Source organism: Rhineura floridana, chromosome 12 (assembly GCF_030035675.1).
Source record: "Rhineura floridana isolate rRhiFlo1 chromosome 12, rRhiFlo1.hap2, whole genome shotgun sequence".
Taxonomy (NCBI): domain Eukaryota; kingdom Metazoa; phylum Chordata; class Lepidosauria; order Squamata; family Rhineuridae; genus Rhineura; species Rhineura floridana.
In genome coordinates this window covers 15589691-15609918 of record NC_084491.1, presented here as the reverse complement: position 1 = coordinate 15609918, position 20228 = coordinate 15589691, and the positions used below count along the sequence as shown (strand labels likewise).

General features: G+C 44.0%; 1 protein-coding gene across 2 annotated transcripts in view; it reads right to left on the bottom strand.

The window, feature by feature from the left end:
* Positions 1-20228, bottom strand: part of DOCK5 (dedicator of cytokinesis 5) — a 201228-nt gene that overhangs the window by 91174 nt on the left and 89826 nt on the right. For both annotated transcript variants that reach the window (XM_061593185.1, XM_061593184.1), the window contains exons 12-21: positions 19190-19332; positions 17431-17556; positions 16500-16624; positions 13127-13225; positions 10735-10807; positions 5815-5918; positions 5083-5269; positions 4248-4345; positions 3351-3440; positions 1713-1813 (exon numbers count right to left, since the gene is read on the bottom strand). In XM_061593185.1, the coding sequence (XP_061449169.1) occupies positions 1713-1813; positions 3351-3440; positions 4248-4345; positions 5083-5269; positions 5815-5918; positions 10735-10807; positions 13127-13225; positions 16500-16624; positions 17431-17556; positions 19190-19332 (1146 nt within the window). The remainder of the gene's footprint in view (positions 1-1712; positions 1814-3350; positions 3441-4247; positions 4346-5082; positions 5270-5814; positions 5919-10734; positions 10808-13126; positions 13226-16499; positions 16625-17430; positions 17557-19189; positions 19333-20228) is intronic.

Below are 20228 nucleotides of genomic sequence, written 5' to 3'. Positions count from 1 at the left end.
CATGTGAGTTGGTGGCCATCGCTGCCTCTCGTGGGAATCAAATTCCATAGTTTAACCAGGGGTTCCTAAATTGTGGTCCTCTGGACAACCAGTGGTCTGTGAGCCTCATTCAGGTGGTGGTCCACGGCATATCTGTGGATTTGTGGTTGAAGAGAGGAGATGGCACATCAATCACACAGGGCTGGATTAAGCTGAGGAGGGCCCCTAGGCTGATTGGTGTTTGGGCCCCCCTTCTCCTCTTAGGCACGCATGCATGCCATCAACCAAGATGGTGGCAGAGGCTTCAGCCCTTTAGGGAAACCTTGGCTGCCATCTTGATTGATGGCAAACCGCAAAAAACAGCGGAGAAAAAGGTAAGTGAAGCGGGGGGATGGCGGACGGTTCGGAAGCTCTTGTCCCACGATCTGCGGCTCCTGTCCTGCTTCTGCAGATCGCGGAAGAAGAGCGGAGGGCCCTCTGTAGCTCCAGGGGCCCTCAGGCCAGTGCCCCACAGGCCCCTAAGAGCTCCGGGCCCCTAGGCTTCAGCCTACTAAGCTAATGGATAATCCAGCCCTGCCATCGCCTTGAATATTCACATTGGTTTTTAATGGTATTTTCATTGCTTCTTTTATTTTTCATGTTGCATTTTATTGTGTTATCATTTGAATTCTATGGAATTACAATTGATACAACAGGTAGAAAAACCACTAAGGAGTCCACCAAGACACTCAGCAATTTTCAAATGTCCGTGGGGCAAAAAGTGGGGGAACCATTGGCTTAACTATGCAAGGTGTAAAGAAGTATTTCTTTTTTCATTTGTCCTGAATCTTCCTAATCTTCTTTCTTAAGTTTGGCATTGATTAGTTGGGTTTTCCTTTCCTTCTAAAGGTGTTTTCTAGAGTACAGGGAAGAAATCCAGTTCATTTTAAAGGGTCAACTGAAGCAAAGGTGGCTATGTTTGGAAAGTTAGCCGAGAGGAAGGGCCATAGCTCAGAGGTTCAGAAAATGCTTTGTATGCAGACAGTCCCAGATTCAATCCCTGGTGTCTCCAGAGAGGCCTTGGAAAGACCGCTGTCTAAAACCCTAGAAAGCTGCTGCCTCCAGTAGGTGAAGTGCAAACACACACACCCTACTGAACATACTAGCAAGTGAGCTTGAAATTCATATCCCTCCTGTTGAAACAACTCCCTTCCAAATAAAGGTTTGCTATGCAAGATTGTAAATTAGGGACTCATTTGAAGCAGCTTGCTACCTTAACACGTCGAGATCCGATGAAAGCCACACAGTTTGAAACACATGGCAGGCATGTCACTTGGAAGATAGTCTTACCCCTTATATACACAGCCAATCACTGTGCTTTGCAGGTGAAGGCCTCCTGAAGAGACCATCTTATCAGGATGTCCGTTCCACACAACATAGGAAGTGGACCTTTAGAGCTGTGGCACCTACCCTTTGGAATTCCCTTCCCTTAAAAATCAGACAGGCGCCATCTCTGTTATCTTTTTTTAAAAAAACATGTTTTTTTTAAATATATTTTTAAAGATGTTTTGTTTTAATAAGTTTTAAAGTCTTTTTCTTTTAAGATGTTTTAAATTGCTTTTAGAGTTTTGTTTGCTGCCCTGGGCTCCTTCTAGGGGGAACAGCGGGGTATAAATTTAATAAATAAATAATAAACAAGTCATCTTATGGCAAAATTATGCAATTCAGCAATGCAACAAAAATGGTGTACTTACACAAAGGCCAAGGTGGCGCTGAAGTGTTTGTAAATGTAAGCTTCAAGCACAGGGTTAAAATGCTGAAATTTGATGTCTCCAATCAGGGAAATAATAAATACCTATTTAAAAAAGAAAGATGGAAGCCATAAACGGCATGGCCAACAAACACTGTTTTGGACCTTTGCTTTCAGTGTCATGCCATGCTGCGTGTTTTCGGCTAAATCAACAGCAGGTGCCCCAAAACTTCCTAAACTGCCTTAGCCATCTCAACTGGATAAGGTGATTAATCAAAGGGTGCTTGCGGTTCAGGTTTTGTGCTCTGTGCAACACTGCACCTCAGCAGTAGTACAGGAGAAAAGTCACAAGGCTGGTTTTTAAACAAAACTCTGTACTGATGTCATAGATTGCCTATAGACATCAGACTGCCCACCTTAGTGGCTTCAACCCTGACTACAATTTGAACATACTCCCTGTTCTGATAATCTATACACACACACAGAGTTTTTGTGCAGAAAGTGAAAGCATTTCAGAACAGGTGAATGATCCCTTTTCTTTTCTAATCACAATCATGAGGACTAGAAACAAGATCTTTTCCAAATTACTGAATTTCTAACAATGTTGCTGGATGTTCGGGGCTCTGCAAACAGATCCCAGATCAAGACAGTGTAGGTTCCTGAGCTCCTGTTCAGAAAACACCTAGGTACAACTAGCATCAGAAAACACCTGGATGCATAAATTATTTTCTCTGGGGCAGCAATCACTTCTCTACCAGAGAAGACCAGCAGAAAAGGCTTAATAACAAGCCAAGAGCCTAGATAATGGGTGCTGCATTCCAGTTTCCTCTTTGTCTAATTGGCTAGATCTGCTTTCCTAAATGTCCTCCACTGCTATGACTTCATTCATTAGCTACAAACACTGAAAGATGGGAGCAGGCAAGTAACAAATAAGGAGAATAGTGCCCGCACATTTTGCCTTATATAGCAGGTTCCACAAATGCTAGAAATGTGGGGCTGTATGCAACATTCTCTGTCTACCAGCAGAAGGACTTTTGCACGGGTAAGTTTTAAATGCTGTGCAACAGAGGAATCCAGCACAGCAACTGCACTAGCAGAAACTGGTTGTGCAACAGATTGCACAATCTATTGCATAACCAAGTTGCCAGCAACCTGCTTATGCATTCTCTTGTGCAACAACATTCCACTGGTGTAAACATTTCACCAGTGGAACAAGTATACCACTAAGTGACTTTAATTTAGTGCTACAGTGGGTTCCACCCTTACTATTTTTCAAAAAAGTAAAAACTGGGAATATGGGAACTATTTCCCTTCCCCTCTCTAACCTTCTGGTGGACACCCATGACTCAGTAACAACATATTAAAGCTCGAAATCATGAGAGCTGCCATAAAACTCAAAGTCTCTCAAACATTCATTTCAGAAGGGGACAAAAGCTCAGACACTATTATTATTATAATAATAAAAAACCTAGAAGATAGGTTGTTCCATAATATAGAACACTCTCTATAAATGCACAAGAGCAAGAGCTCTCCATGTGTTGGCCTGCCACTGGGAAGAAATTGTGACCTGCTTGATTTACAAGTTTTTCGTTTTGAGAGTTAATGAAGACCTAAAGAGGGCGACATGGTCAGAACAACTTACCAGAGCATCAAACACAAGGAAGTCATAGGATTCATTGTCAGACATCTCCATCATTATGCTGAAAAGTGCATCAAGCGTGTCTTGCAAGAACTAGAGATGGGGAGGAGGAACAGAAATGGGTGGTGATAAATAAGGTGGTGCTGTAGCTCGTATGATCCCCATTCCCTTTTATCTCTACATCTTTTAGCAACCAGAGAGGTGTTACTCAGTCATATGGGATTAGCATGACAGGAAATGTTTAATTGACAGAGTCCATCATTGTGCATACAGGGAACAATGCTATTCAAGCACACAAGTTGAAATGGGAAAATCTGGGCTCTTGTGTTGCTGGGTTATGGCTGGTGCCCTGCATGAAGTGTGTACCCCACAAGTGTACCCCACAATTCTGCATTTCAGCTCTGAAAACAAAAAACATGCATGCTTGCAAAGGATATGTGCAGCAAGTTGAGTTTTTGTCTCTCCCAGGACTGCAAGTGTGGGGAACCTCTGGCTCTCCAGATGTTGCTGAACTACAAGCAAGCATGGCCAATGGCCAGGGATGATGGGAGTTGAAGTTCAACAATATCTGGAGGGCCAAAGGCTCCTCACATTAGCATGGATGATTCAATTATAAGATTGCAAAAAGACACATGGATGCAAACATTAGCACAATAATAATGCTTATCATTTAACAACCATGACAATGCTGCAGCGGGTAATCTGTTGAGCTGACCACCTCTACTTATTTAAAATCTTGTCTGACACTATCTAGGTCAGCCCACTACCATTCTCAGTTCCCTGGTCCAGCACACCCATGGGAATAAAATTTAATCAGATGCTCTATTCCAACGAAAGCCTTCAAATGATAAACTTAAGAGGTATGTCCCGTATATTTGCAAACCTGTAATCTTATTATACCTTGACGATTTCTCCTCCTTCCACTTCCATTAGCTTCTTCAGGTTGTGACCTATGTTTTGGGAGTTGGAACGCCAATTCAGCAATCCCAGCAGGTCAACTGGCAAGGGCAAAATGGGGGGGGGGGAGAGAAAGATTGCAATAAGCAGTACAGCTGATTTCCTGTAATAGTTGCAGTACAGGACAAAGATGGAAACAATGCTTTATTTCTGGCATCAGCTAATATAAAAAAAGAACAGTTCTAGAGAGCACAGCACCTTGGGTGCATCATCTTGGCATCCAGTCTTAACCTTAGTTTGTCTGGCGCTCATTTATTGAACAGGCAGCACACCCATGAAGGCAACTTTCACATGTTGATCAGCTTTGCTGGAAGAGGAGGGGGAAAAGTTTTGAAATGTGCCATTTACAACACAATCTTGTACATGTCTACACAGATGTAAGCCCCACCAACCTCAATGGGGTTACACCGAGATAATTAGGGATAGGACTGCAGCTTTAGTACTGGGAACAGAATTCAGCATCCTTCACAGCTTCAGTTATTTCAGAAAGCAAGCCTCTGAATACCGCTTACCATGAAAACCCTACTCATAGGGTCGCCATAAGTTGTGATCAACTTGACGGTAGTCCGTTTCTGTTTTCAGTCCTTACGGTTTGTGAAGATGGGCAAAGAAGCAAATGGGCAATGCCAGGAAAAGTCTCAGAAACCACAAGGAAGGTCAAGTGCATTTCCCAAAATCGGGGGGGGGGGACTTCAGTCAGTGTCCTGCATTGGATTTTACTCATCCCCCAGGCTGGAAAAAGCTAAGTAAGTTACACAGAACCAGCAGTCAAACCTACCATTCTGTGTCAGCTTCGTAGAACAGATGAGAGTTGCAATCTGAAAACTGTCCTTGGTACTGTCTTTGGGTGGGGTAAAGTTGGTTACATTATGCTTGGCTGGGAGACCATCTCTGTCCTCCATCTCCACCTTGGTGCCAGGAAGCGTTAAGTAAAACTTAGCATCTTCCATTTTCTTGTTCTCACCCTGTCAATAGAATAGTGAAGATAACTTCAGACTCTATGTCACTGTAATATTAGCTACAAGCTGCCGGAATTCTATTGTTTCTTTCTATGCAATGGTGAGTGTGTTTGGACAGAATATAACTTCATGTTAAGCTATGGTTTAGTGTTATGATAATGATTCTAGTATCTTCCCCACCATGAACTTGCATTCTTTCCCTCCCTCCTTTGTCACATCATCCAAACCTGTTGTGTCATGTTTACTTGAAGAAAGTCAGCTTCAAACCATGGTTTATGAAACTGGTTTGTTTTAAAAAACCATAGTTAACAAGGACCACAGTTTAGGGCTGAGGTGAAATGCTAAACTGTAATTAATCTAAAACCGAACTTTCCAGTCTCCTTCTCAAATTCACACCTGTGAAAGAGAGAGGAGAAGTGTGCGAAACCAAGGTTCACCACAGCTCATTTTTGTCATGTTAAACTAGGAGTTAAGTGTCGTGTCCGGATGCAGCCATTGTGTCAGAACAATTTTTTTCCAGATCAACAAGGTTTTTAAAAAAATAAAAGTACCTTGTAGACTATTAAGTTATGTCTGCCATCTTGCAGAGTAGTACCATCTGCATTCATCAGCTTCACAAAAGCCATTCCAAAAGCCTTTTCAGATTTATCTCGTGCTGCAGGGAAAGAAAGAAAGAACATATTCCTTGCTGGTCTCTTTGCTGAATTATCACCCAGAAACTTCTGTACACAAGGAAGAAACGTGGGATTTCCAGTGACAATTATTATAGTAATAATAATAATAATAATAAATTTTATTTTTCAGCCGCCTATCTGTCCGGGTTAGGGACACTCTAGGCGACGAACAACAAGAATAAAAACAATACATACAGATCAACATAATCAAATTTCAAGCTAAAAAACCATTCATTAATTCAATTGTAACATAAGTTAATCTGTCCCAATCTTGTAGGCCTGCCTGAACAGCCAGGTCTTCAAGGCTCAGCGATAGCTGGACAGGGAGGGAGCATGTCTGAGATCGAAAGGGAGAGAGTTCCAGAGGGTGGGGGCCACGACCGAGAAGGCCCTCTCTCTGGTCCGTACCAGCCTAGCTGTTCTCACCGGTGGGACCGAGAGAAGGTCTTGCGAGGCTGATCTCGTCAGGCGGCACAATCGGTGATTCTGGAGGCGTTCCTTCAGATATACTGGGCCGAAACCGTATAGGGTTTTAAAGGTCAACACCAACACCTTGAATTGGGCCCGGTAGACAACTGGTAGCCAGTGAAGATCTAATAACACTGGGGTGATATGATCCCAGCGACGGCTATGCGTAATCAAGCGTGCTGCCGCGTTCTGTACCAGCTGTAATTTCCGGACCGTTTTCAAGGGTAACCCCACGTAGAGCGCATTGCAGTAGTCTAAGCGAGAGGAGACCAGGGCATGTATCACCTGAGGGAGCAGGTGAACAGGAAGATAGGGACGCAGTCTCCGTATCAGATGTAATTGATACCAAGCTGCCCAGCTCACTGCTGTAATCTGAGCCTCTATGGACAGCTGGGAGTCAAGTATGACCCCAAGACTGCGGACCTGGTCCTTCAGGGGTAAACTTACCCCATCAAGCATCAGGTCAGTAATTCCTAACTTCCTTTTATCTCCCACAAGTAATACCTCAGTCTTGTCGGGGTTCAGCTTCAGCCTATTCTCTCCCATCCATCCACTTACAGATTCTAGGCACGTGGACATGGTATTCACAGCCAACTCTGGTGAGGACTTAAAGGAGAGAGAGAGCTGAGTGTCATCTGCGTACTGATGGCACTGCAACCCAAAACTCCTGATGATTGCTCCCAGCGGTTTCACATAGATGTTGAATAGCATGGGAGAGAGGACAGAACCCTGTGGCACTCCACAATAAAGAGGCCAAGGGTCTGAAACCTCATCTCCCAATGCCACCCGTTGCTGCCTATCCGAGAGATAGGAACGGAACCACTGCAAGACAGTGCCTCCTATTCCTAATCCCTCTAGGTGGTTTAAAAGGATACCGCGGTCAACGGTATCGAAAGCCGCTGAGAGGTCCAGGAGGACAAGGAAGGTGTATTCACCCCTATCCAATGCCCTCCACATATCATCTACCAGAGCGACCAAGGCTGTTTCCGTACCATGACCAGTCCTAAAACCCGATTGGTATGGATCTAAATAATCCGTTTCCTCCAAGTGTGTCTGTAACTGCGCAGCCACCACCCTCTCAATCACCTTGTCCAAGAATGGTAAATTAGAGACTGGGCGAAAGTTGTTTAACTCTTGGGGATCCAAGGACGGTTTTTTTAAGATGGGCTTTATTACCGCTTCCTTGAGGGCTGATGGCATTGCACCCTCTTGCAAGGATGCATTCACCACTGCCTTGATCCCTTCGCCCAGTCTCTCTTTACAGCTCATGATGAGCCATGATGGGCAAGGATCAACCAGACAGGTGGTCGGCTTCACAGTACAGAGCACCTTGTCCACTTCCTCAGAGAGAAGAGGCTGAAACCGATCCCAACAGACCGGAATGCAACTGGCCGACTCTGGCCCACTTCCTGTCTCCACGGCGAGCGGAAGTGTGCTCTTCAGATGTTCGATTTTATCGGCAAAGTGTTTAGCAAATGTGTCATAGGAGGCTTTAGAATGCTCCATGGGTTCCTGAGCAACTGGACCGACCAGGCTTCGGACCACTTGGAACAATCTCCTGGGACAACACTCTGCCGATGCAATAGAGGCAGCAAAGAAATTTCTCTTTGCTGCCTTTGTTGCCACCTGGTAGGCAGCTATTGCTGCTCTAACCCATGTCTGATCGTCTTCAGTGCAAGATTTCCGCCACTGGCACTCAAGTCGTCTCACCTCCTGTCTCAGACCCCGCAGTCGTGGTGTATACCAAGGTGCTGTCTGAGTTCTGTTCAGGGGGAGAGGACATTTCGGAGCCACCTGGTCCACCGCCCTGGCGATCTCCTTATTCCACTCCATCACCAGGGATTCGACCAGGCGACCTTCAGTCAGCTCCATATCCCCCAGCGCATTCAGGAATCCTTTGGGCTCCATCAGGCGTCTGGGGCAGACCATTCTAATAGGTCCTTGTCCCCTGCGGAGGGTGTGCGGCATCGAGAGATCTATATTCACCAGATAGTGATCTGACCATGACACGGGGTTAGAAGAATTCACCCACATTTTCAGAGCACTATCCTCCCCTCCCGAGACAAACACGAGGTCAAGAGCATGACCGGCTACATGGGTAGGCCCTATATTACTAAGGTGCAGATCCCAGGAAGTCATGGTTTCCATGAAATCCCGAGGGGCTCCTGTGAGGACAGCCTCGGCATGTACGTTGAAATCCCCCATCACCACAAGATTGGGGGAGAGCAATCGCACAGCCGAGACTACCTCGAGCACCTCAGTCAGGGATTCTGCTGCGCAGCGGGGTGGGCGGTACACAAGCAGAATCCCTAAACTGCCCTTTGGGCCCAACCCTCCAGTACATGCAATCAACAAACTTGGTCTCGTGGAGAGGGGGTCTGGCGAAACACAAAGATTCCCGGTAGATAACTGCCACTCCCCCTCCCCGCCTCCCAATCCTCGGCTGCTGTGCATATCGGAAACCGGCTAGACACATGGCCTCAAGTATAGGAGCTGAGGCCTCATCCAGCCATGTCTCCGTAATACACACCAGGTCTGCGTCCTCATCCAGGATCATATCCTGGATGAGTGATGTTTTCTGTACCACAGACCTGGCGTTACACAACAGCAATCGAAGATTGGATGGAGTTCATCCAATTTATATTTATATTGAGTGTTCAAAACAGGGCTGCAACACATAAATTTCAGCATTTTTCCCTAGGTGGGGTAGGTGTACAAATTTTAGGCAATTTTAATGATTTTTTAAGAGGGGGTGGTAAAATTCACCACTGGAATGGATGAAGGGAGTAAAGGCAGTGATAGCAAATGTTTTGGTGATCCAGTTGCCATTTTCTTTTCTTATGAAAGTGCAATTTCAGGGCATTTGGAGGGGGCAGGATGGGTGGGAAATATTGCCCCCCACTGGCAGCATAAAAAAAATCAAATTAGTCATTACTGGTAAGGGTAGGCCCTCCCCTCCCCCACCATAAACCAGATCTGAACTAAGGACATGCTGATTTGTAGCTCAGTTTCCTAACCACTATGGCACCTTCAACTCTACATAGCTAAGGTGAAATATCCTCTACATGAACAAAACTCCCACAAAACATTCTGCACCTAGCATCAGGTTCTGCCATAAATTAGATCCATTTTCACACAGTTGTTTTTCAGCATTGAGTTAGGTTACAGCTGTCCCACATGTAAATCATAGCTGATCAATCACAAACATTTCAGTCAATAAATCAATTCAATCTGAATACATATACATATGAATAAAACTGTTCTGAGTCAAAAATAGCAGCCAATGTTTTTAGACAATGATATGTGCATGATCTTAAAGTTAAGGATAGGCAAATCAATCTATTTCGGCTTCTCTTATTTTCTCATTTTTCCAGTCTTAACTTCTGTTTGCCACATTTAACTTATCAACAATTTCACTTTATTTTTTAAGAAGTCCTCATGAAAAATTGTCAGCATTTTAGTGAGAGTTTTATATGTTATTTTCATTAATGCATTTTTAATGTACTAACTCTCCCCTATTATAGGCATTTTTGTACACATCTACTTGCTGGAGAATGATTTCACAAAATGTATAGAAGTGCAAATTTCAAAAGATACAGGTGTTTCAATTTGTGTATAGTTTCGGGAAGTGTGGATTAAGTAGATGTGCATTAAAATACAAACTGAGCTGAATTTGTCATCCACAGTTAGCCCAGTCGAATTTGTAACAAAAAGATTTTGATGACTGCCTTTGCCATAGAAAAACTGCTTTGAGAGAAAGCGATTTAAAACACAGGAAGCTGCCTCATGCTGAGACAACTGGTCCATCTACATCTTGCTCAGTCTTGCCTACTCTGACTAGCAGTGGCTCTCCAGCATTTCAGACAGGAAACATTCCTGGCCCTACTTGGAGATGCTGGGGATTGAACCTGGGACCTTCTGCATGCAAAGCTGATGCCCTTCAACAGAGCTCCAATCCTTCCCGATTTGGAAAGAAGCAATGGGGGGGGGGCAATTAGCCCTATTCCACATACAGCTTTCCCTTTGCAACATGCACACCGCAAGTAATTTCCTTCCTCCACATCCATCCCAATGGGCTCCAGATACATCTTTACCCTCCCCTCCTGTGTTTATTTATTTATTAATTAGATTTATATCCCGCCCTTCCTCCCAGTAGGAGCCGAAATAAAAGCACTAAAGACATTCTAAAACATCATAAAAAGACTTTAAAATACATTACAACAAAACATCCTTAAAAACATTAAAACATCTTTAAAAACATCTTTTTAATTTTTTTTTAAAAAGAATCTCTTTAAGAGACAGGTAACTGACCTTCTTCCAAGTACTTACATTCCTGTGACGATCGGTGACGAAAAGTAAATCTTAAATGGTAGCGGCTAACCTCTTTTATTTCTATGGAGACCTGTACATCATAAGGAGGAATTTTATAGGAATGACAGCTAGTCACAAAATACTTTTTTATTTAACAATATCTATATACTGCTTGATTGTAAAAAACTCTAAGCAATTTACAAAAAGATATTAAAATTATCAATAAAACAGTTAAAAACATTTAAACAATTAAAACAGCAACAGACTGAAAAAATTAAAACACACCAACATCTATGTGTCTGGCTAGGGTTGCTGAAACAAAAAAGTTTTAAGCAAGTGCCAAAAAGAATATAGCGAAGGCACCTGCCTGATGTCAATAGGCAGGGAGTTACAAGGCATAGGTGCTTATATAGTAAAAGGACGATTTCTTACAAGTGCAGAACAAGTATTGTGTGGCACCTGTAACAGTGTCTGTTCCATAGACTGAAGTGCTGGAGTGGGCAAATATGGGGTAAGGCGGCCCCACAAGTAAACTAAATATGTATATAGGAAACCCAAGCCTACATATTGTATTTGGGATTTGAGTTTCTTCCTGCATTAAAAGGATTTTCTAATTCCGCCCACAAATGTTGCCACTAATTGCAACCCACCTTTTGGATGTCTGTTGGCATACCCAACAAGATGGGCAAGGGGATTCAATAATATCAGCAACTTGTAGTTGATTGAAACTCTATACCCAGATCAGCACTTGGTTTCCAGTTTTTAAGTGAGAGATAACATATCCAAGTTTACTTGGCCAAAGCCATGTCATTAATCACAGCCTCTATAACAGCAAGTATCTAGGACAAGCTTTTTCTTCCATTGTAAAACCTTTTAGATATCACTGGAAAGAAAGGCCTGATGACAATTAATGGTGCTAGGATATTAAAAGCAAAAAAAAAAAACAACCCAGAAAAAAGATGGTATATTCTTTCCATCTTAAACATGTACACTTCATAATTTTAAAAACAACACATCGGGGAAATTCCATGTCTTCAAATGGGTATAAATCCACTACAAGGAAGGAATATTAGTTTCCTTGGCAAGAAATTTTAGTCAACCAAGTTCAGAACCTGGATTTTGCCTTTGGCCAAGAATGACCAGCCTGGAGCATTATTTCAGTTCAATTCCTAGCAAATTCGAATATAAATGCCAATGGGTTGTATTCAACTAAGTCATACTAAGTTAGACCCATTGACATTAATGAACCTAAGTGAGTCATGTTCATTAACTCCAGTGGGTCTGCTCTGAATAGGACTAGCAATTAACACCACCCATTGGAATTTAATTGAGTCAAAGAGAATTAGCTTCATATTCAATACCATGTGTGGCTTGGGATATATGGCTTCTGCTCTGTGCTGGCTTCATATTTTGGGGTGGGGTGGGGAATCACAATACGTTTTTATTTACATGTTGACATGAAGTACGTTTGTACACAATACGCCAGCTTTATAGCTGCTGTGCAAGTGACCTTTTAAGAACCTTAACCATTGTGGTTTACACTTCACATCCCCATTTTATTTATTTATTTATTTATTTATTTATTTATTTATTATTATTATTATTATTATTATTATTATTATTATTATTATTATTATTATTATTATTAATTAATTAATTAATTAATTAATTAATTAAATTTATATACCGCCCGACTAGCAATAGCTCTCTGGGCGGTGAACAAAATATGTCAATGTCCCATTTTTAGGCTTTTCTCATACTTGGGGTTTGTAGATGGCACAAGTGAGACCTGCCACAAACCTTTGCAGCATGGAATGCTCCATCTTTGGGTTCCACCTGGCCAGCCATGCCCTTTTCTGGGACACTCCATCACTTTGCCCTTCCCACCCAGCCTGACATCCCCATCCCCCCACCAACAGGTCCATGCCCACTATAAATGACTTTTCTTCCTTAGGTTCCCCACCCTACCAAACACCCACAAATCTTTGCTACATTTGCAAATAGTAGCAGCCAATGTGGTGAGCTACCCTCCTGAGAGCAGCATCACTGCAGCTTACCTGGATGGGGCTGAATCAGCAAAGGGTGACAGTGAGGCTCTGCGAATGCACCAGCGTAGGCAATCTGGCACTCCCACCAGTGCACCCACCCATTTCCAACCTCATTGCTGCACTGCCTCGCTCAGGTAAGCCGCAGCAATGCTGATGTTGGGAGGGCGGTTCTTGGCTCCACCCCATCACCCCAGCAGCTACTGCTGCAAAACCTTGGGGTTCCCCCAAGCCTACCCATGCCTCACTTTTCTGGGTGGGTGGTGCTGATTTGGCTACCCAAAGATCCACACTATTCACTATGAGCATATACGATGTGCTCCAAATTGCACATGGGGAACCCTAACAAGGTTACACAATCTCACCTTTACAGTTTCATACCAGCAAGGCTGCTTGACTTGATAGTAGACAACTGACTTGTATTCAGAGTTACCTTCATAACCAGCACCTGGATGGATAGCTTTCTTTGGATGACATGAAAAATAAATAAAAGAGAACCACATAACAAATCTTTAAGAACATAAGAAGGCCTGAGGAATCATGCCAATGGCCCATCTAGACCAGGATCCTGTTCTCATAGTGGGCAACCAGTTGCCCATGGTAAGCCCACAAGCTGGGGCAGGGAATCGCCAACAAGTTATCCTGCTGCTGAAAGAATCGTACTGGCTGCCCATTTGCTAACAGGCCAAGTTCAAGGTTCTAGTTTAGGTGTACAAAGCCCTATACAGCTCGGGACCAGGATACCTGAAAGACCGTCTTACTCCTTATATATCCAGTCGATCACTGCACTCTGCAGGTGAGGGCCTCCTGCAGATACCATCTTATCAGGAGGTTCATTCTGCACAATATAGGAAACGGACCTTTAGTGTGGCAGCACCTACCCTGTGGAATTCCCTCCCCTTAAGTATTAGGTTATCTTTTCGGTGCCTATTGAAGACCTTCCTCTTTCAACAAGCCTTTTAAGTAGAGACCTATCCTAGTCTGCGTCTGTGTTAGAATTGCTTTTTAATATGTTCCTTAAACATATCAAATAATAATAATAATAATAATAATAAGCAGGACCTGAGAGCAAAGAGCACTCTTCCCTCCTGCAGCTTCCGGTAACTGGCTTTCAGAAGCATTTGCCTCCAACTAAAGAGGCGCAGCATAGCCATCATGGCAAGTAGCCATTGACAGCCATTGATAGCCCTATCCTGCATGAATTTGTCTAATCCTCTTTTAAATCCATCCAAGTTGATGGTCGTCACCACTTTGTGGGAGCGAGTTCCACAGTTTAACTATGCGCTGTGTGAAGAAGTGCTTTATTTTGTCTGTCCTGAATCTTCCAATATTCAGCTTCGTTGAGGGAGAAAAACTTTTCTCTATCCACTTTCTCCATGCCATGCATAATTTTATAATCTTTATCATGTCCCCTCTTATTTACCTTTTCTCAAAACTAAAAAGCCCCATATGCTGCAACCTTTCTTCATAAGGGCGTTGCTCCATCCCCTTCTTCATTTTGGCTGGCCTTTTCTGAACCTTTTCCAACTTTACAATATCCTTCTTGAGGCGAGGTGACCAGAACTGTACACAGTATTCCAAATGCAGTCACACCATAGATTTGCATAACAGCATTATGATATCGGCAATTTTATTTTCAATACCTTTTCTAATGATCCCTAGCATGGAATTTGCCTTTTTCAAAACTGATACACATCTTCATTGTGCTATCCACTAAAGCCCCAAGGTCTTGTTCCTAGTCAGTCACTACCAGTTCAGACTTCATGAGTGTATATGTGAAATTAAGAATTTTTTTTGCTCCAATATGCGTAACTTTACACTTGTCTACCTTGCATTTGCCATTTTAGCATCCATTCACTCAGTTTGGAGAGGTCTTTTTGGAGCTCTTTGCCATCCCTTGTGGTTTTAATAACCCTGAACCCTAGTATCATCAGCAAACTGGGCCACCTCACAGCTCACCCATAACGCTAGATCGTTTATGAACAAGTTGCAAAGCACAGGTCCCAATCCCAATCCTTGGGGGACTCCACTTTCTTTGGAGGAATTTTTCCTTTCTTTGAAGGGGAAGACCATTTCACTATCTGACATGATTTACACAGATGGGTGAAATGCTTCAGAGATATAGGGAAGGGTCCTAAACATATTGTGCAGAAACGACAGAAGCCTTGACGTCAGCATGCATTAGTCTAACTTCCCCAATCTGGTGACCTCCAGATGTTTTGAACTAGAATTCCCATATTGCCTGACGACTGGACATATTGGCTGGGGCTTACGGAAGGTGGAGTCCAACTACAGGCTCATCCACATAGTGATTTAGTCTGTGTCGGGTGCTACTTGCATCCCTTTCTAATTTGCATGGTTCACATGACATTGCAGGCAAGCAGAAGCTATAACGCAGTTTTCCCCTTTAAATCCATATCAACCCAATCCAATTATAATGTGAAAAGGAAAGGAAAAACTGTCTCAGCTTCTCCGCACTCCTCCGTGTAGGTGCTTTGCTTCAATGTTTTTTTAGTGGGCAGGCTCTCTTATGACCCATCGCCTGCTCCCTCTCTCTGCCACCTGTAAAAGCTGCTGCAGCCGCTGCTTACTTTGCCTTTCACTCATTTCCCCATCTAATCAGTTTCTTGTCAATTTCACCCCAATACTCTCCTGGCTGAGACTGGGAGAGGCTTGCAATTGATAGGAAACAATGAAACGCACAAAAAACCCCTGTCCCTTTCTCCATTAGTAATATTGATACTCTGGAGAAAGTAAGCATGTAAAATTGAGGGCGGGCCACAAGGAAACAGCCATACTAAACCTTTCCAGAGGAACACTTATGTGAAAGGAAGACAGCGGATAGGAAGCTACCATTGGGCAATAAGTGTGGACTTTGAAAAGCTATTTTGATGGTAAAAGCAGCCTCTTTAGTACAAAGTTAGGCTCTGGTGTGGATAAGCCCTATGTCTGAAGAGTACCAGGCTGGGAAGGCTGGTCTATCAAGTGGTCTATCCTCTTTCAAACTGCGATCAGCAAATTGCCTCTTGGATGCTCACAAGCTTCCCATGAACGCACAAGCCCTCCCAGGTTATCAGCACTCAGCAGATCACACAAAGGTATACTGTTGGTAGACGGAGGTTTCATTTGGTTTAAGGGATGGGGGAACCTGTGGCCCTACAGATGTTGTTGGACTAAAGCATCCATTATCCCTGACTACTTTCCATGCTGACTGGGCTAATGGCATCTGGGAGTCAAAGTACCACAGGTTCCCCATCCCTGTTTTAATTGACAAGACTTCCTGTCCATGAGTGTGTTCAATCCTTTCTTACCTATAGTCATGTGAGCTAGTGACCATTGTCATATCTTGTAGTAGCAAATTCCGTAAGTTAAATACATGCTGTGTGATACCAGGGAAGGGGTGTGACTCAGTGGCAGAGCACTTGCTTTGCAGGCAGAAGGTCCCCGGTTCAATCCCCAGCATCTCCACATAGAGCTGGGAATGCCCCTGCCTGGAATCCCGGAGAGCCGCTACCAGTCAGAGTAGACTACACAGAGCTAGATGGACCAATGGTCTGACTCAAGAGAAGGCAACTTCCTACGTATTAGGTAATTTTCCCACTGGCGAAGCCTCTTATTAAACAATTATTGTATAGTTATTCCCAGCTGATTACAAAGACAGAGAGAAAAAGGGAGATACAGCACAGATGTATTTCATCATCCTGCCAGCCACCTACCAATCCAGAGCTCCCTTCCTACCTCCAAGAGATTGCCATCTTCATCATGAACAGACATGGTGACCTCTACATTCTTGGGAGTCTTCTTCTTCCCTTTGTCAAACTCCCCATGCATCAGGGTGACATAGATATCATTCCGAACTTCACCTGCAACAATGAAGATTATAGTAAAATTGCTTTGCCCAGGTTGGAAGTTAGAACGGAGCCTGATACATCAAATTCTACAACAGTCCCCAAACCCCCATTGCTTCTGTCCTCTAGACGAGCAACGGTTTTCAACAGGTGGGTTGGGGCCCACTACTGGGTTGCAGCCTGATCTAAGGTGGGTCACAACAGCAGGCTCGGGAGCTAAACATGGACACCCAGGCTACTATATCTGGCTGTTGTGATGCTCCCCAGGCCCCTCCTCTCCCTGGCCCTGCTTTTGCCTGGGTGGAACTTGTCCTTGAACATGTCTTGTTTGCCTGGATAGAGGTTGGTGACGTAGAAACCTCTGGCTTTTGCAAGGCTGGGATGTACCCTGCTGTACAAGAGCCGCACCCATTGCTCTGCCCATTTTGGTTTCGGCCCCACCCACCACTGGCATGAGTCCCCCGGAAGATTCCCTATGAGGCAATGTGGCCCTTGGGCTGAAAAAGGTTCCCTACCTCTGATGTATATAGTACTGTGGAATGTTCTCCCACTCTGAAAACATCTCCACCACTCTGTCAGTTTCTTCCTACACTCTGTAGTGAGCTCGTTCTACCAATCCAAAAGAGATGGATGGGGAATCTGTGCATCTCCAGATATTGTTAGACTCCAACTCCCATCATCATCATGCTGGCTGGAGCTGATGGGAGTTGGAGTCCAACAACATCTGGAGGTGCACAGATCCTAAACCCCTATCATAGGAAAATCAATCTGTTTATCCCATGACTCTTAGAAGCCATCACCATTGAGACGGAAGTACCCACCAGGCAAAATAATTTCCGGGAATCCCATTTTTCGCGCCACAGCCGTAGATCTGTCAATGAGATGAGAAAAGTCCTTCTGAACCTGAGCTAAATCACCAGGCAGTAGCTTCAGAGAAACCCAGAGGCCTACAGGAAAAACAAGCATTCATATTCATATCCATGCTATTGGGAAAGACAGCAACCTGAGCAGATCTGATAAGGAAACAAAATCATTATCTCCACTGTATGTAGTGAAGGCAAAACAGTCACAATCATATAGAAGTCCCTCTCCACATGTAGAGTCGTTAAAAACCCCCAGATACATTAAAATATTAAGAGTAAACTAAAAAAATGGGAAGGTGTGTTAGGGTGGGTGGCCTGTGGCTCAAAGTGGATGCTGTTTACGTTTCATGGCGCTGACCTGCTTTTAAAAAGACGAGCAGCGCGGGAGAACATGTGGCCCTCCAAGGATGGCCAGGGATGATGGACATTGTTGTTCAACAACATCTGGAGGACCATAAGGATAAGAGGAAACTACCTTATACTCAGTCAGGCCACTGGTCCATCTAGCTCAATACTGTCTACACTGACTGGCAGCAGCTCTTCACTATTTCAAGCAGCAGTCTTTTGCTAGACCCACCTGGAGATGTTGGGAACTGAAACTGGGACTTTCTGAAGGCAAAGTAGATGCGCAACACTAAGGTAAATCAGAGGAACATAGGAAGCTGCCTTATACTGACTCATACCATTGGTCTGCCTAGCACAGTATTGTCTACACTGATTGGTAGTGGCTCTCCAGGGTTTGGGGAAGGGGTCTCTCCCAGTCCTAACCAGAGATGCCAGGGATTGAACTTGGGACCTTCTACATGCAAAGCTGATGCTCTACCACTGAGCTATGGCCCTTTCCTCCCAGAGCATCCCTGATGCTTCTCTTCTCCTCCATGCTTAGCATGTATATGTATAAACAGGCATCACTTATTAATTGGCCCTGATCAAATTCACTACTTGCTGACCAATGTAGACTATTATGTAAACTATAAAAATGACATTGCTTGCTGTTACACCTGAAAAAAAACATGAGTGCCAGTATGTCTAGTAAATTGCAGTAACTTGCCATGGTGATTTGTCTACGACATCAGTGGGAAACCTGTGGCCCTTCAGATGTTTTTGGACTTCAGCTCCAATCAGCACGGCTGATGGTTAGGGATGATGGAAGCTGTAGTCCAAGAAGATCTGGAGGACCACAGGTTCCACCCATCCCTGGTCTATGATGAACTGACAAGGTTAGATTTTTATTGTTGCTATTTTATGATATTGTTGTTTAAAAATGTACTTTGTCATTTCATGAGGTCAACGCCCCCAGAGAACAATTACTGGGTGTTTTTATATAAATATTGAAAATAAATACATTGAAATAAATAAAAACAAACAAAAATCATTTTGCAGGTCTTGCTTTGAAGGGGATCTGCTTCTGTCTTCCTTCATTTAAAGCACTGGGTTCTTCTTTGCTGCTTTTCAAAAGTTGCTTTAATTGGATGGTAATGCAATTTTTATTTCAACCTGTTGCTTACAGAGCTCCATCGTGCCAACTAATTATTTGCATACTTCAGTATTCTGCAACAAAGTTGAATCAGCTGAGTGAAAGGGATTTTCCAACACAGCCCAAAGGAAGCAACACACTCCGTCGACCTTGAGCAATGAAAAGTTGAGTATGTCCCAGCCCCATACCTGATCCCACTCTGGGTTTGTTTTTTTTAATCTTCTCATTTGATTGGTGTACCTTGCCCTTTGTGATTCACTTCCTTGGCAGCAATGACTTTGTTGAAGACAGACGTGAGGGGCTCATTCTCTCCAATCACGTGAGAGGTTATTAAAGGCGCCATGATTAACTGCCGTTGTCTGATGTATGTTTCCATGGCAATCCTGAGAAGCAGAAAATCATCAACAAAAAAACCAGAAGTGAGCTTCCAGTTGCTGGTATCTTCTAAACACCCTCAGAGTTAAACGAGACAGGCCTCCTTAGAGCAGGGGGCTGTTAATCTTATTTTTGGCCTGAGGGCTACATTCACCCTTCATGGAGGCTGCATGCCAGCTGGGGTTACAGCCAACCACACCCTCACACGCATGCATCAAGGACACACAGACACATCTACACACACAGCACCCCCTCCACAGCTGATCTGTGCAGATCAGCTGAGTGGGGGTAGTGCCCCCACCCTGCTCATCAAATGATCATCTGAGATGAGGGGAGAGGGCCATTTGCATCCCCATTAGGGCACTGTGCACTTTTCCCCCTTCTTTTTGCCACCACCGCTAAAATCAATGGGGTCACAGGAGGCCAGAAAAAATTGCTTCCAGGACGGGGGGTAGTCACCCTTGCTTTAAGAGCTCTTCCCAATCCACCATAAGACATGCAAATTCAGTGCAATTCCTTGGCCCAAAGTTAAGAGTCATGAGCAGGGTTTCATCTTCCTCTCAGGCTCTCAACTTGTCCATACAGCAACAACTTGGAACAGGCCAAAAAGTCTTTGCACCAGAACATCAGACTTCATGTGCACTGAGCACTAAACTGGCACATATAAACCTCCAGGGCTCTCTTAGCAATGTTTGGGGCACTGGTGGGGAACCGTCACAATGTTATTGGACTCCAACTCCCATCAGCCCCAGCAAGCATGGCCATTGGTCAGGGATTATGGGAGTTGTAATCCAGCAACATCTGGAGGGCCACAGACTCCCCACCCATGGTTTAGAGATTGGGACCAGTTGCAGAATCATGACCTCCTTCCTGCAAGAGGATTTATCCCCCTCCCACGTTAGCC